Source organism: Poromitra crassiceps, assembly GCF_964638095.1.
Source record: "Poromitra crassiceps genome assembly, chromosome: 9".
Classification (NCBI taxonomy): domain Eukaryota; kingdom Metazoa; phylum Chordata; class Actinopteri; order Beryciformes; family Melamphaidae; genus Poromitra; species Poromitra crassiceps.
Window position 1 is genome coordinate 52,123,070 of NC_139630.1, and position 11,897 is coordinate 52,134,966.

The 11,897-nt window shown below is 44.0% G+C and overlaps 1 protein-coding gene across 1 annotated transcript in view; it reads left to right on the forward strand.

Moving 5' to 3' along the window:
• LOC310782391 (uncharacterized protein) overlaps positions 1–11,897 on the forward strand; it is a 61,204-nt gene that overhangs the window by 41,801 nt on the left and 7,506 nt on the right. Inside the window, exons 27-35 of the mRNA XM_083643055.1 lie at positions 974–1,267; positions 1,509–1,823; positions 1,907–2,203; positions 2,491–2,814; positions 3,615–3,908; positions 4,148–4,462; positions 4,624–4,923; positions 5,578–5,886; positions 8,857–9,174. Coding sequence (XP_083499181.1) covers positions 974–1,267; positions 1,509–1,823; positions 1,907–2,203; positions 2,491–2,814; positions 3,615–3,908; positions 4,148–4,462; positions 4,624–4,923; positions 5,578–5,886; positions 8,857–9,174 — 2,766 coding nt within the window. The remainder of the gene's footprint in view (positions 1–973; positions 1,268–1,508; positions 1,824–1,906; positions 2,204–2,490; positions 2,815–3,614; positions 3,909–4,147; positions 4,463–4,623; positions 4,924–5,577; positions 5,887–8,856; positions 9,175–11,897) is intronic.

Genomic DNA, 11,897 nt, shown 5'->3' on the forward strand with positions numbered 1-11,897 from the left:
GAACACACATGGGCAAAATACGGTGCCCCCTGTGTGGCCCGCGATGGAATGGTAAAAAAAAAAAAAAAAAAGAACGACCCCCAAAAACTCGATAAAAGGCAGAATTATGTGAATAAATCTCATCTGCTACAGCCATTGGATTTGTATCACTATTATATCAGGAGATTAACAAGAAATTACCAATCACAACGGGAGGGTTAAAAATAGGGAGACTCCCGCGAAAAGTGGGCAGTGAGTGTTGGCAGGTATAATCTCCAATATGTGACCCTTCGCTTACTTGATGTAAGTCACTGTCAGTATGGCCCTCAGGAGAAAAGAATTGCCCACCCCTGCACTAGAAACTTCTAAACAGAATGAATGAATAGTACTGCAAATAAATAGTATTAACGACAATACTTTCCGACCAGTCTTACTTCTGGTATTAACTATGAATAAATGACACAGCTCTGTCATGTGAGGAATTCACAACATAGATACAGTAGATGTAGTAATTTGTCACAGGTTTGGTGGTGTGTAGCTTCTGTTAGCCTCCTGGGTAGCCAGCTACTGTATAACATGATACATGACTCAAGCCACGGCAGTTGTGGGATTTCACACATGTACTGTTTCCTACTTGTCGACCATATTACTGTATGCCTGGTCTCTATGGCACTAATCTATCAATATACCTGAAGACGAATAGGCTATATAGTTTTACACACACCGAGATGTTACTGAAGAGAAGACTGTTCTTGCATCTGCTTACGTGGAGGCAGACTGAGAAGGAAGGAAGTAACGTAAAGCAAGTTCAGTTGTGCCAAATCAATCCAAACAAGAAGCGCCACACAGTGGACTAATATGTCACTGGAAACAAATAATGTCCCCAAAGCAGATGATGTAGGCATTTGTGACTGAATTCAACTGAATTCTAATCATCAATTCTTGCATTATTGTTGAATTTGGTTTCATTTGTCTCTAAATGTTTTTTTTCCAGAGCATGTCAGGATGGTCAATGGGACTAATCGCTGCTCCGGTATAGTGGAAGTCTACCATGATGACCACTGGAGCAAAGTGTGTAACGGTGTTTGGGGCAAAACAGAGGCTGAAGTGTTGTGTGTAGAGGTTGGTTGTGCGGCTCCTGACATTCAGCCTGCATCACCATCCTCTGATGAAGGAAGTGAGATGAGTGGACTCAAAACAATATGTTTTGGAAATGAGAGCTCTCTTGCACTGTGCAGCCTTCAAGAATTCAATGGAAGCTGTGTGGATGCTCCTTTTGTCTGCAAAGGTATGTCATCCTTGTGTAAAAAGTATTGAAGGTTATTTTCCAATTGTTTAATTGTAATAAATACTTTTAGAGAAAAGAAATATATTTTTTACTGGCGGTGGGATACCAATTCTAGATTATTTTCTCTTTATCCCTATCTTGTGCCCAGGGCAAGCATTGTCATTGCTAGTTTATAGCACAAGATGTTTTGGGATGTTTTGTTACTGACCATGTCCTTTTTGTTAACCTTTTAACCTGGCAGAAGGTAAACCTCTTAGGCTGGTCAATGGAACCAGTCGATGCTCTGGTAGAGTGGAGGTCTACCATGATAGACAATGGGGAACAGTTTGTGATGACAGATGGGGCATGGAGGACGCTGCAGTTGTGTGCCGAGAGATGGACTGTGGGACCCCTTTGGCAGTCAGGGACATGGCCTACTTTGGCCGGGGCAGCGGTCCTGTTTTTATGGATGAGGTTCAGTGTACTGGTCATGAGAAGTCCCTCACTGCCTGCCAGCACCATGGTATTCAGGGTAATGACTGTAATCATAATGAGGATGCTGGTGTTATATGCTCAGGTAATACAGCTTCTACTCCACATGTTAATTTCTATTTTGCAGGTGTTTTCTGTCATTTCATTGTCTCTCAATTTTGTTTGCAGAGCATGTCAGGCTGGTGGTCAATGGGACGAATCAGTGCTCCGGTAGAGTGGAAGTCTACCATGATGGCCACTGGAGCAAAGTGTGTAATAGTGATTGGGGCAAGGCAGAGGCTGAAGTGTTGTGTGTAGAGGTTGGTTGTGCGGCTCCTGTCGTTCAGCCTGCATCACCATCCTCTGCTGAGCGAAGTGAGATGAGTGGACTCAAAACAAGATGTTTTGGAAATGAGAGCTCTCTTGCACTGTGCAACCTTCAGGAATTCAATGGAAGCTGTGTTGATGCTCCTGTTGTCTGCAAAAGTATGTCATCCTTGTGTAAAAAAGTTTTATTTTTATTTTTTTATTGTACTAAGTGAACTTTTAGGAAGTTGATCTTACTTCCAATATTGATCAAGAATGATTTTTTTTTATTGGGTAGCATAAGATAGAATCAAACTGTAATTTTATGCAAATATGCAAAATTGAATTTGAGACATTTTCCAAAAATGTTTTCACTGTAGTGGAAGACAAATTCAAGACTCTTTTTGAAGATATTTTTTATGTTTTGTTACTAACCATGGTGTTTTGTTGACTTTTTAACTTGGCAGACAGTAAACCTCTTAGGCTGGTCAATGGAACTAATCGATGCTCTGGTAGAGTGGAAATCTACTATGGTAAAGAATGGGGAACAGTTTGTGATAACAGATTTGGCATGCAGGAGGCAGAAGTTGTGTGCCGAGAGATGGACTGTGGGACCCCTATGGCAGTCACGCACAAGGCCCACTTCGGCAAGGGCAAAAATTGGGTTTGGATGGACAGTCTTCAGTGTACTGGTGATGAGAAGTACCTCACTGACTGCCCACACAGAGGTTTTGGGGTAAATGGCTGTGGTTCTCACACTCAGGATGCCCATGCTGGTGTTATATGTTCAGGTAATATGCTACAGCTTCTACTATATTATGTTACACCATTTTCCAGGCGTTTTCTGTAATTCAGTGGTCCAAACAGCATGCCGAAGGGAGAATTGGACATTTCTACCAAACTCATCCATCACTAATGCAGACTGAGTTGGACAGCCAAGAAGCAGTTTTCTGTTTGGATCTGTATGAAATATAGTGCAGATTTATGGTGATGAGTATCCAAACCATTTCCAAAACATAAAATTAATCCAAAGCGATTTCTCTGTAATGTTTTCAATTTATGGATCTGTGCTGAATGTCAGAGAGAAAACTCTTGGATCTCCATTGGCTTGCACTAGCATCACTCACAGGTGCTCTCAACAAATGTTCTTAAAGGAAAAGACCACTCTGTTTCAGAGTTTTTGTCATATCACTCAGGCAGGTCTAGGACCTGCCAGTATCTAACTATAAACAGGTTTCCCAATAGAATTGTGAGAACCAAGACTAATCTATGATGTCGTACTGTACAGTTTATTACTGAGAGTTTGTCTGAACTAATTACATGCACATTTATGTTATAGTAGGAGCATCAGTTCAGCATACTGTCATACTGTAATTACCTTTTGCATCTTTTGCTGTTCCTGTTTTTGGGGCAGTAATAAACATGCACCATACTTACCATACTGTACCATACCATACCTAACATACCATACTGTCCTGATGCACAAGAGAATATGTCATCAAAGCACACACGCATACACACAACTCAATTTGCTTTTCCTTCAACATGGTTGTTGCTGATGCCTTTAATTTCCCTGTTCCTTGGTTTCCAGATAAAGTCAAGCTGGTCAATGGGACTGACCGTTGCTCTGGTAGAGTGGAAGTCTACCATGATGACCAATGGGTAAAAATGTGTGGAGATGGCTGGGGCACAAAGGAGGCTGCGTTGGTGTGTAAAGAGGTTGATTGTGGAAAACCTGACAATAACTCAGTAAATCCCCACTTTGGTGAAAGCAATGCGCTAAAGGCGTATACTAGCAGATGCTCCAGCAATGAGAACTCCATCACACAGTGCTCACTTCAGCTCAACCCAGGAAGATGTGAAAATGCTGCTGTTTCATGTTCAGGCAAGACATTTGTTTTAATAAATACTCTTATCTGTTGGTGCATCAAGCACGCATTAATCATTATTGTTCACTAATCAAGAGAAATGGAAATATTTTTTTTTTTTTTTTATCTCTTTAGTCACCTCTTTGGTTATTTCTGCTATGTGTAATGTCTAACGTGAAAAGAGCTACTGATCAATAATTATCATAGCCTGATTTTAGATTCTACAGTCTTTTAACACGAGAAAACCTTTCCTCAGGCAATCCGAAGACGAGGCTGGTCAATGGCGCTGATAGATGCTCTGGTAGAGTGGAGATCATGCAAGATGGCGAGTGGGGAACAGTGTGTGATGATCAGTGGGACATCAGAGATGCTCAGGTGGTGTGCAGAGAATTGAACTGTGGAACAGTTCAGAAAGCCACATCTTCAGCCTCCTTTGGTCAAGGCCATGGAATAATCTGGTTTAATGCGGTTGAGTGTTTGGGTACTGAGACTTCCGTGGTGCACTGCCAACACGTCGGAGTAGGCAATGTCGCATGTGACCATAATGAGGATGCTGGTGTGGCTTGTTCAAGTAAGCTAGCCACTTTATTATGGAATGTACAGTACGTGCTGTGATGCTCTTCATATTATCTTTGAATTAACTCACTAAATATACAAATCTGAACATGCAGTTCCTGTTATGTATTAAGTTATGTTACTCTGAGTGTTGCTCTGTTCTCCTTTGATTTCTAGATTTGATCAGACTGATCAATGGCACTGACTACTGCTCAGGCAGGGTGGAGTTCTACCATGGTGACAAATGGTTGCCAGTATATGATGTTAACTGGGACATACATGAAGCTGAAGTGGTGTGTAGAGAGACTAATTGTGGAGAACCTGTCACGGCCTCAGGATCATTTGGTCAGAGCAGTGGGCTGAGAGGATACACCATCGCTTGTGGTGGTAAGGAGGGCTCTCTCACACAGTGCTCACTAAGAGAATCTGTCAAGACCAGCCTCAATCATGTTGGAGACGCAGCTGTTGGATGTTCAGGTGAGACTTTAGAAATATCTAAGGCAGTGCTTCCCAAAGTGTGGGTGCAGCCCCCTGGTGGGCCCCGAAGGTACTGCAGGTGGGCTGCTAGAGGCATACTAGTCTCGCTGGCCAGCCTCCTCTCCCTTCCGTCCGAGGAGTCTGGCGCCGCAGGTCTCCATAACTGGGATAAACCCTCCCCTGCTCTACTCTGCTCTCCCATTGGAGGCGTCGGTTTCAGACGCTGCCGGATTTCCGCTCCCCGCTTAAGAAGCTCTGTCATTGGCTCCGACCATGTCAATCAGAGAGGCTTCCGCTCCATCCTCCCTGTGTGTTGCTGTAAATAGTCCCCTGCCGCCTCAGGGAAAACAACAACGCTAACTAGCTAGCTCATTGCTACACGCTGAAAACGGCAAGTTGGATTGTTTGAAACTATTTTCCAAGGGCACTGCTGCTAAGCGCCGCCCATCGCAATCCCACTATGGAGACCTGCGGCGCCAGACTCCTTGGACGGAAGGGAGAGGAGGCTGGCCAGCGAGAGTAGAGGCATACCAACAATCCCGATTTTCGAGGGGGTCTCCCTATTTTTAATCCTTTCTCCCGTTGTGCTCCCGATTGGGGGTTTGGGAATGTTGGAGGCTGGATTTACTGTCATGTCACAACTGTAATTCCCAGGTAATCTCAAATTGGCCAATGGTTCCAGTCATTGTAGTGGAAGAGTGGAGTTCTACCAGGATGGCCAGTGGGGGACTGTGTGTGGTGATTCCTGGGATCTAAATGACGCGATGGTGTTGTGCAGACAGCTGAACTGTGGAAAGGCTCACAGGATCAGCCAGAGGGGCTCCTATGGCTACGGCACGGGAAAGATGTGGATTGATGAGATACATTGCAATGGACATGAGTCCTCACTCAGCCAATGTGCACAAAAATCACTTCGAGACAGTACATGCAACATCGCTGCAGTCGCTGGTGTTTTATGTACAGGTAACAGAAAACACAACAGCAACCGAAACATTATGACAAAGGAAAATACCAGTGTGATTTAAAGTTTTTGTTCATTCTTGTTTTTTTATTACGTTATACCCAGTTTCAGCCCTGGATTTATTTAAGTGTCATATACTCTCTTTCTAAAAAGAAGAAGGTACTTGAGTCTGTCTCATTCTAGCAGTCTGTACCTTTTTATTAAATTCACACATTAAAATGTTATACATCAGATCCTTGAGCTACTTCTGCTCATACTCACAAAGTCAAAATATAAGGGATGTGATAGTTTTTTTTGAGATATTAACATTTGTTCGGCACAGCTTTTGAGCTTTATTTCATACTAGTTAACTGCTGCAGTGGCACCTGGAAGTGCTTTTTATGTTGTCATGTTGTCATGCTGATTTGTCCTATTTAGGCTAATAAAAGATAAAGAGCTATAAAATGTGTTGTAAAAGCTGCTGTAAAAGCTGCACAGTTTTTACACACAGTATAGTGGTGAGCTAATTGGCAAAGCAATCTGGGAACCTAGAGTCTATGGGCTCTATCTTCCCGACTTGCATTAGCGCCCGTTTTGCGCTGGAATAGCGTCGCGCAAAGCCCTAATTGTAGGCGCTTCGGCCCACGTCATCTCGGCGCACATCTCTGTAGGCGTGTTTATGCCCAAAAGCATTGTGGAGGTGTGGTCATGCCCATAAAACCACAGCGTCACGTCAGCAGCTTCCTCCTCACTCAGAGGGAGAGTGAGCGAGAGAAAGAGGGACAGAGAAAAGATAGCCTAGATGGGGAGAGGGAGAGAGGGAGAGAGATGTGAGGCTGTCATAGAAATCAAATAACGTGCTCATGCCCGCCTGTGAATCACCTGTGTATTATTGCCATTTCACACGCTGAAAAAGGGCTGCTGCCCAAACGTCTCCTTTTGGTGCTCTCTTCTCCTGCATCTCCGCTGCGGGCATATACTGCATGCGTAATTGCGCAGGTACTGAGAGCCGGCGATGAGTGATGCTGGTCTATTTGAAGTTGAATTTCGTTCCACCAGCACACATTTTATTAATCAGCTATTTTCTATTTGTTTCTAGTAATATATATACATCGAATCCCGCCAATTTAGGCGGTCATTTTCCCCTTGACATGCTTCCGTCACTGTCTGCTTGATGGGGAGAGGGTGTCTCTCTCTCTCTCCCCCGACGAGGGAAGTGGAGAGGGCTATTGCGGTGCTATTAAACGTAAAATGGTTGGAAAAGATCAACATTTGCTTTTTATTTTCTCCTACCCTCTCCTACCTAAGGTAATCTAATGTTACACCACAGACCTGTATGGTCGGGAATTATGTAGCCTAATAAAACCATGACGAACAAATTCTCATTTTTAAATCAAGGTGTGTTTTTTCTGCAATGTAGACAATAGTTGAAAATCAACATGGCATTCCAAGGAGAGAAGAGTGTGTGCAGGCGCGAGTGGAGTGACATCCATGCCGTGCGTAAATGGATCCAATCAAGGATTTCCTGCACTGCACGGAGATGTGGAGACTGTCTGCGCTCAGGCGTACGTCTGCGTTTGCGCTAAGACCAGCTATTTCCTGGCGTTAAAATTGAGAGCACCCAAGGCGATTTTTTCTAACACATTGCGCTGGAACGCCTATTTTGGAACGGGCAACTCACAAATCTCTCTTTGCGCTCGCCACATACCGACGGTATCTTCCCCACAGCGCTAAATGACACTTGCGCAAGACACATGATAGGCTAGAGGCCCACCGACACGCCTGGGCCACGCCTACACCGGTGTCATCACAGCGCAAAACTGGACGGTGGAGGCAGATATCTGGGAAGATAGCAATAAGGAGGGCAAACGCAGCGCAAAGGCAGCGCAAACAATAGCGCCGTACAACGATAGGGCCCTATCAGTCTGACGACTAATAAGACTGGGACAGATGGCCAATATTTCCGGGTTTCTGCTGTAGAGCGGACGTCCCGCCCCTTCCATCATTGTTTACAGTCCGATGACGTCTCATATGCAGCTATTTATTATTAATAGGGATCGATTCCTCACTAGCTCGGCCGCTGCGTGGCCTCGCCTATCCTGCAGCTTGCATTCACAGCTCGGCTGCTGCGCGGCCTTGCCTGCCCTATTGGCGCGTGCACGTCTCCCTCTCTCTCTCCCTCAGTCTCTCTCCCCCTCTCTCTCTGCCTCAGTCTCTCCCTCTCCCTCAGTCTCTCCGCTCTCTCGCTCTGTCTCTCTCCCCCTCTCGCAGCTCGGCTGCTGTGTGGCCTTGCCTGCCTTATTGCCGCACGCATCATCACTGATGATGTCATCAGTGGATTTATGACATCACTGATGACATCATCACTGGGATTTATGACATCACTGATGACATGATCAGTGGGACAGACATCACTGGGATTTATATGTCATCAGTGGATTTATGACATCACTGATACATCATCACTGGGATTTATGACATCACTGATGATGTCATCAGTGGGACAGAGAAACAGACAGATAGACAGACAGAGCCCTAGCTCCCATTTATATACTGACTGATGATGATGATTATGAGCCAAAATGTCGTCTGGACCTAAACTCCAACTGTATTCTCGCATCACTTGGGCTGTAAAGAATGAGGTCTTGGTGCAGACATCCACTCTACAGCGGAAACCCAGAAATATCATCCGTCTGTCCAAACTACCAAGAGGGCTTTTGACTGAGCTATGGTTGCAGTCATAGTTTTGTCATCCTGTGCTTTGAAAAACAATCTAAATCTGACTTAATTATTTCCATTGGCAAAAACTTCCACTTGTGAAACATGAGGGATATAGCATGAGGGAACATAGGGATGATTTAAGATAGACTTGCAATGATGGAAGCAAGCAGGGTAAAAAAAAGGATCCTGGTATTTTCCTTTGATCTGGTTTTTATTCTACCATATCAATATTAAAAATGCATTTATTCATTTGAACTTTCTTGCCCTGACAGATGGTTTGGCGATACGGTTGGTCAACGGCAGTGATAAATGCTCTGGTAGAGTAGAGGCCATATATGCTGATGAGTGGGGAACAGTGTGTGGTAGAGACTGGACCATGGCTGATGCTGAGGTGGTGTGTAAGATGATGGATTGTGGACGTGCTGTTGTAAGTGCTCCTGGTAACGCCCACTTTGGTCAAGGCAGTGGGCCAGTATGGGAGGCTAGCAAATCATGTTTTGGAAATGAGACATCTTTCCAGCAATGCTCAGTGAGAGGTTTCAACAGGACACGTTGCGGCCATGAAGAAGACGCCGGTGTTGTCTGTGGAGGTAAAGCTGGTTGCCTCTTATAATGACGTGTACACAATGTTCATACTTCACACATGCAATTTGACAAGCAGTTCCAGTCAGTCTCAGTCTGTCAAAATCTATTTTTAGTGTACAGCCAGCAAAACCCAAATAATCCTATACTATCCTTCCTATAGTATTCCCATGGAGACTATGTTAATGGCTAGCCTGAGTTTGGTGATGTGGCCTTCCTTATGCACGAACAATAATAGCGGCACTTAATTAATGTGCACGAGCTAACAGCTAGCTAACGCCAGAGGCTAACGCTAGCTATTTACTGTAGCCTACATACGGTATTATCTGTCTATCATACGTCAGTTGTCAGACCATTATAAAGTCTGACGTCATCACCTGTTTTTACCAACAGTATATTTTTTGGACTTTGAGCACAAAATAAGGTTATTGTCAACAAATACAGTGGCGGACAGTGTGGCTAATCAACAGACCAGGCCAGAATTCATCAACACATGAACCATCTTAAAAATGACAGAATACACTGGAGGGTTTATGAATATACTCACTAATGGGATAAGGAAGCTCCCGTATGACAGACAAGCTTCTCGCTCAACCCAAAGGAGAGTTGCTAGGTTCCTCAACTGTGCCCCAAAACCGCTCGTGCCAAGCACGGGGCAGAGATGCTGCTCACAATTCATTTTTTGCAAGTCCAAATCAAGTCTCAAGTCTTTGAGCTAGAGTCCAAGTCAAGTCTCAGTTCTATTATGGATGAGCGTTCTATCATCTGCTGCATGCCATCCGGTCTGCTTAGAACACTGCATAGCTAAAATGAAGGAACTCAAAGCATGCACTGTATTATCCTCACTTCTCTATCTATTAAAATACAGTATCAGCATTGATTAGTTGACATTATTATTATTAGACATTCCCTTAAAGGTCCTATCCGTAAGTTTGGTCGGAAAATAAACGTTCACAAAGTGTTTTCTATTACCAATGAGTGAATGCGCCGTTCCTTAACTTAAAAAACGAGCCCAGCTGCATCTCTCTGCGTTCACCCATTGCAAAGATATTGCAGGATTTTCATGCTTGTCATGGGTTATACTTTCCCGGCAAATTGGGCGGATGTGACGTTCTGCGTGTTCACGAGCCTGCCTCTTGTCCTCATGGCTCCGGCGGAAATACCAACGAAGAAGATGGCTAACAGGAAGTGGCTAACGTTACGTTCGTCACTAGCTGCTAGCAAAAGCAAACAACAAGAACACAAACTTTAGAAAAAAGTCCACACAAAATAAATAAATAAATATTTATCTAGTGAAGCCCGTCTGGCCAGACAGCAGCAATGTGACCGACAATGGATTTACCACCTGGTCAGAAACTCCGCTAACATTATCGTCTTGTGTGAAGTAATGCAACAGTCACAAATATGCCTAACGTTACTACCGTTATGCTTATGGTCATGGAACATTATTGTTGAGTGCAGTTAGCTGCGGTGGTGAGACTGCCTATTATAACGTTAGCTTGATGCTATACGCGGCTAACTAATAGATTTAGCTATATTTATAGAAATTACCACCAGCCCCACTAATAACGTTACCGTCTTGTGTTGATAATGAATGTAACAGTCGTAAATATGCCTAACGTTACTGTCTGTTATGCTTTACGGTAGCGTTACATTGTTTGACTCTTCAGTTTGGTCAACTATTAGACGGTACCAGGGGAGAAGGCTCTGACTTCAGTTACTGTAGCTGCAGTGGGACTGCACATTAGTATGACGCTAGCTTGATGCTAATCGCGGCTAACTAATATTGATTTACATTTATAGAAATGACCACCGAGCTCCACTAATAACGTTACCATCTTGTGTTGATAATGAATGTAACAGTCGTAAATATGCCTAACGTTACTGTCTGTTATGCTTTACGGTAGCGTTACATTGTTTGACTCTTCAGTTTGGTCAACTATTAGACGGTACCGGGGGAGAAGGCTCTGACTTCAGTTACTGTAGCTGCAGTGGGACTGCACATTAGTATAACATTAGCTTGATGCTAATCGCGGCTAACTAATATTGATTTACATTTATAGAAATGACCACCGAGCTCCACTAATAACGTTACCATCTTGTGTGGATAATGAATGTAACAGTCGTAAATATGCCTAACGTTACTGTTATGCTTATGAAACATTGATTATTCAGTTTGGTCAACTCCAGGCATTACACGGTACCGTACATACAGGGGAGGCAGGGTAGTTCCTGGCTCACGGTAACATGAATATCCTATCCATTTCCCCTCAGCCAATGTAAGCCAAAACACGGCAAAACATGCCACAATAACATCCGATAATTCATCCAGAATCCTTCCTGGGCATCTCGAGGCTGATCTGACCGATAAATTGTCCAGGTTGCCGTTTTCAAGTGACTTTTATGAGTTAACGTTACAAAGCAGCCAGCCAAGCAGCTGCTTGTGCGCGTGCAAGTATGGTGCCCATCCCGCGCATCAGCTCGTTTACACGCTGCCTGCAGATACTCTAACGGCCACCGGTGTCAGTAAGAGTTAGAACTTACGGATAGGACCTTTAATGTTAATGCACACAAAAAATGAAATTCAGCTTCTTCACAAGTCCCAAATCTCAAGTCCAAGTCAAGTCTCAAGTCTTTAAGTCTCAAGTAAAGCCTCAAGTCACTGTGTGTGCGACATAAGTGCGACTCAAGTCCAAGTCCCCCTCTCTGGCATGAGGCTGAGACATGCAGT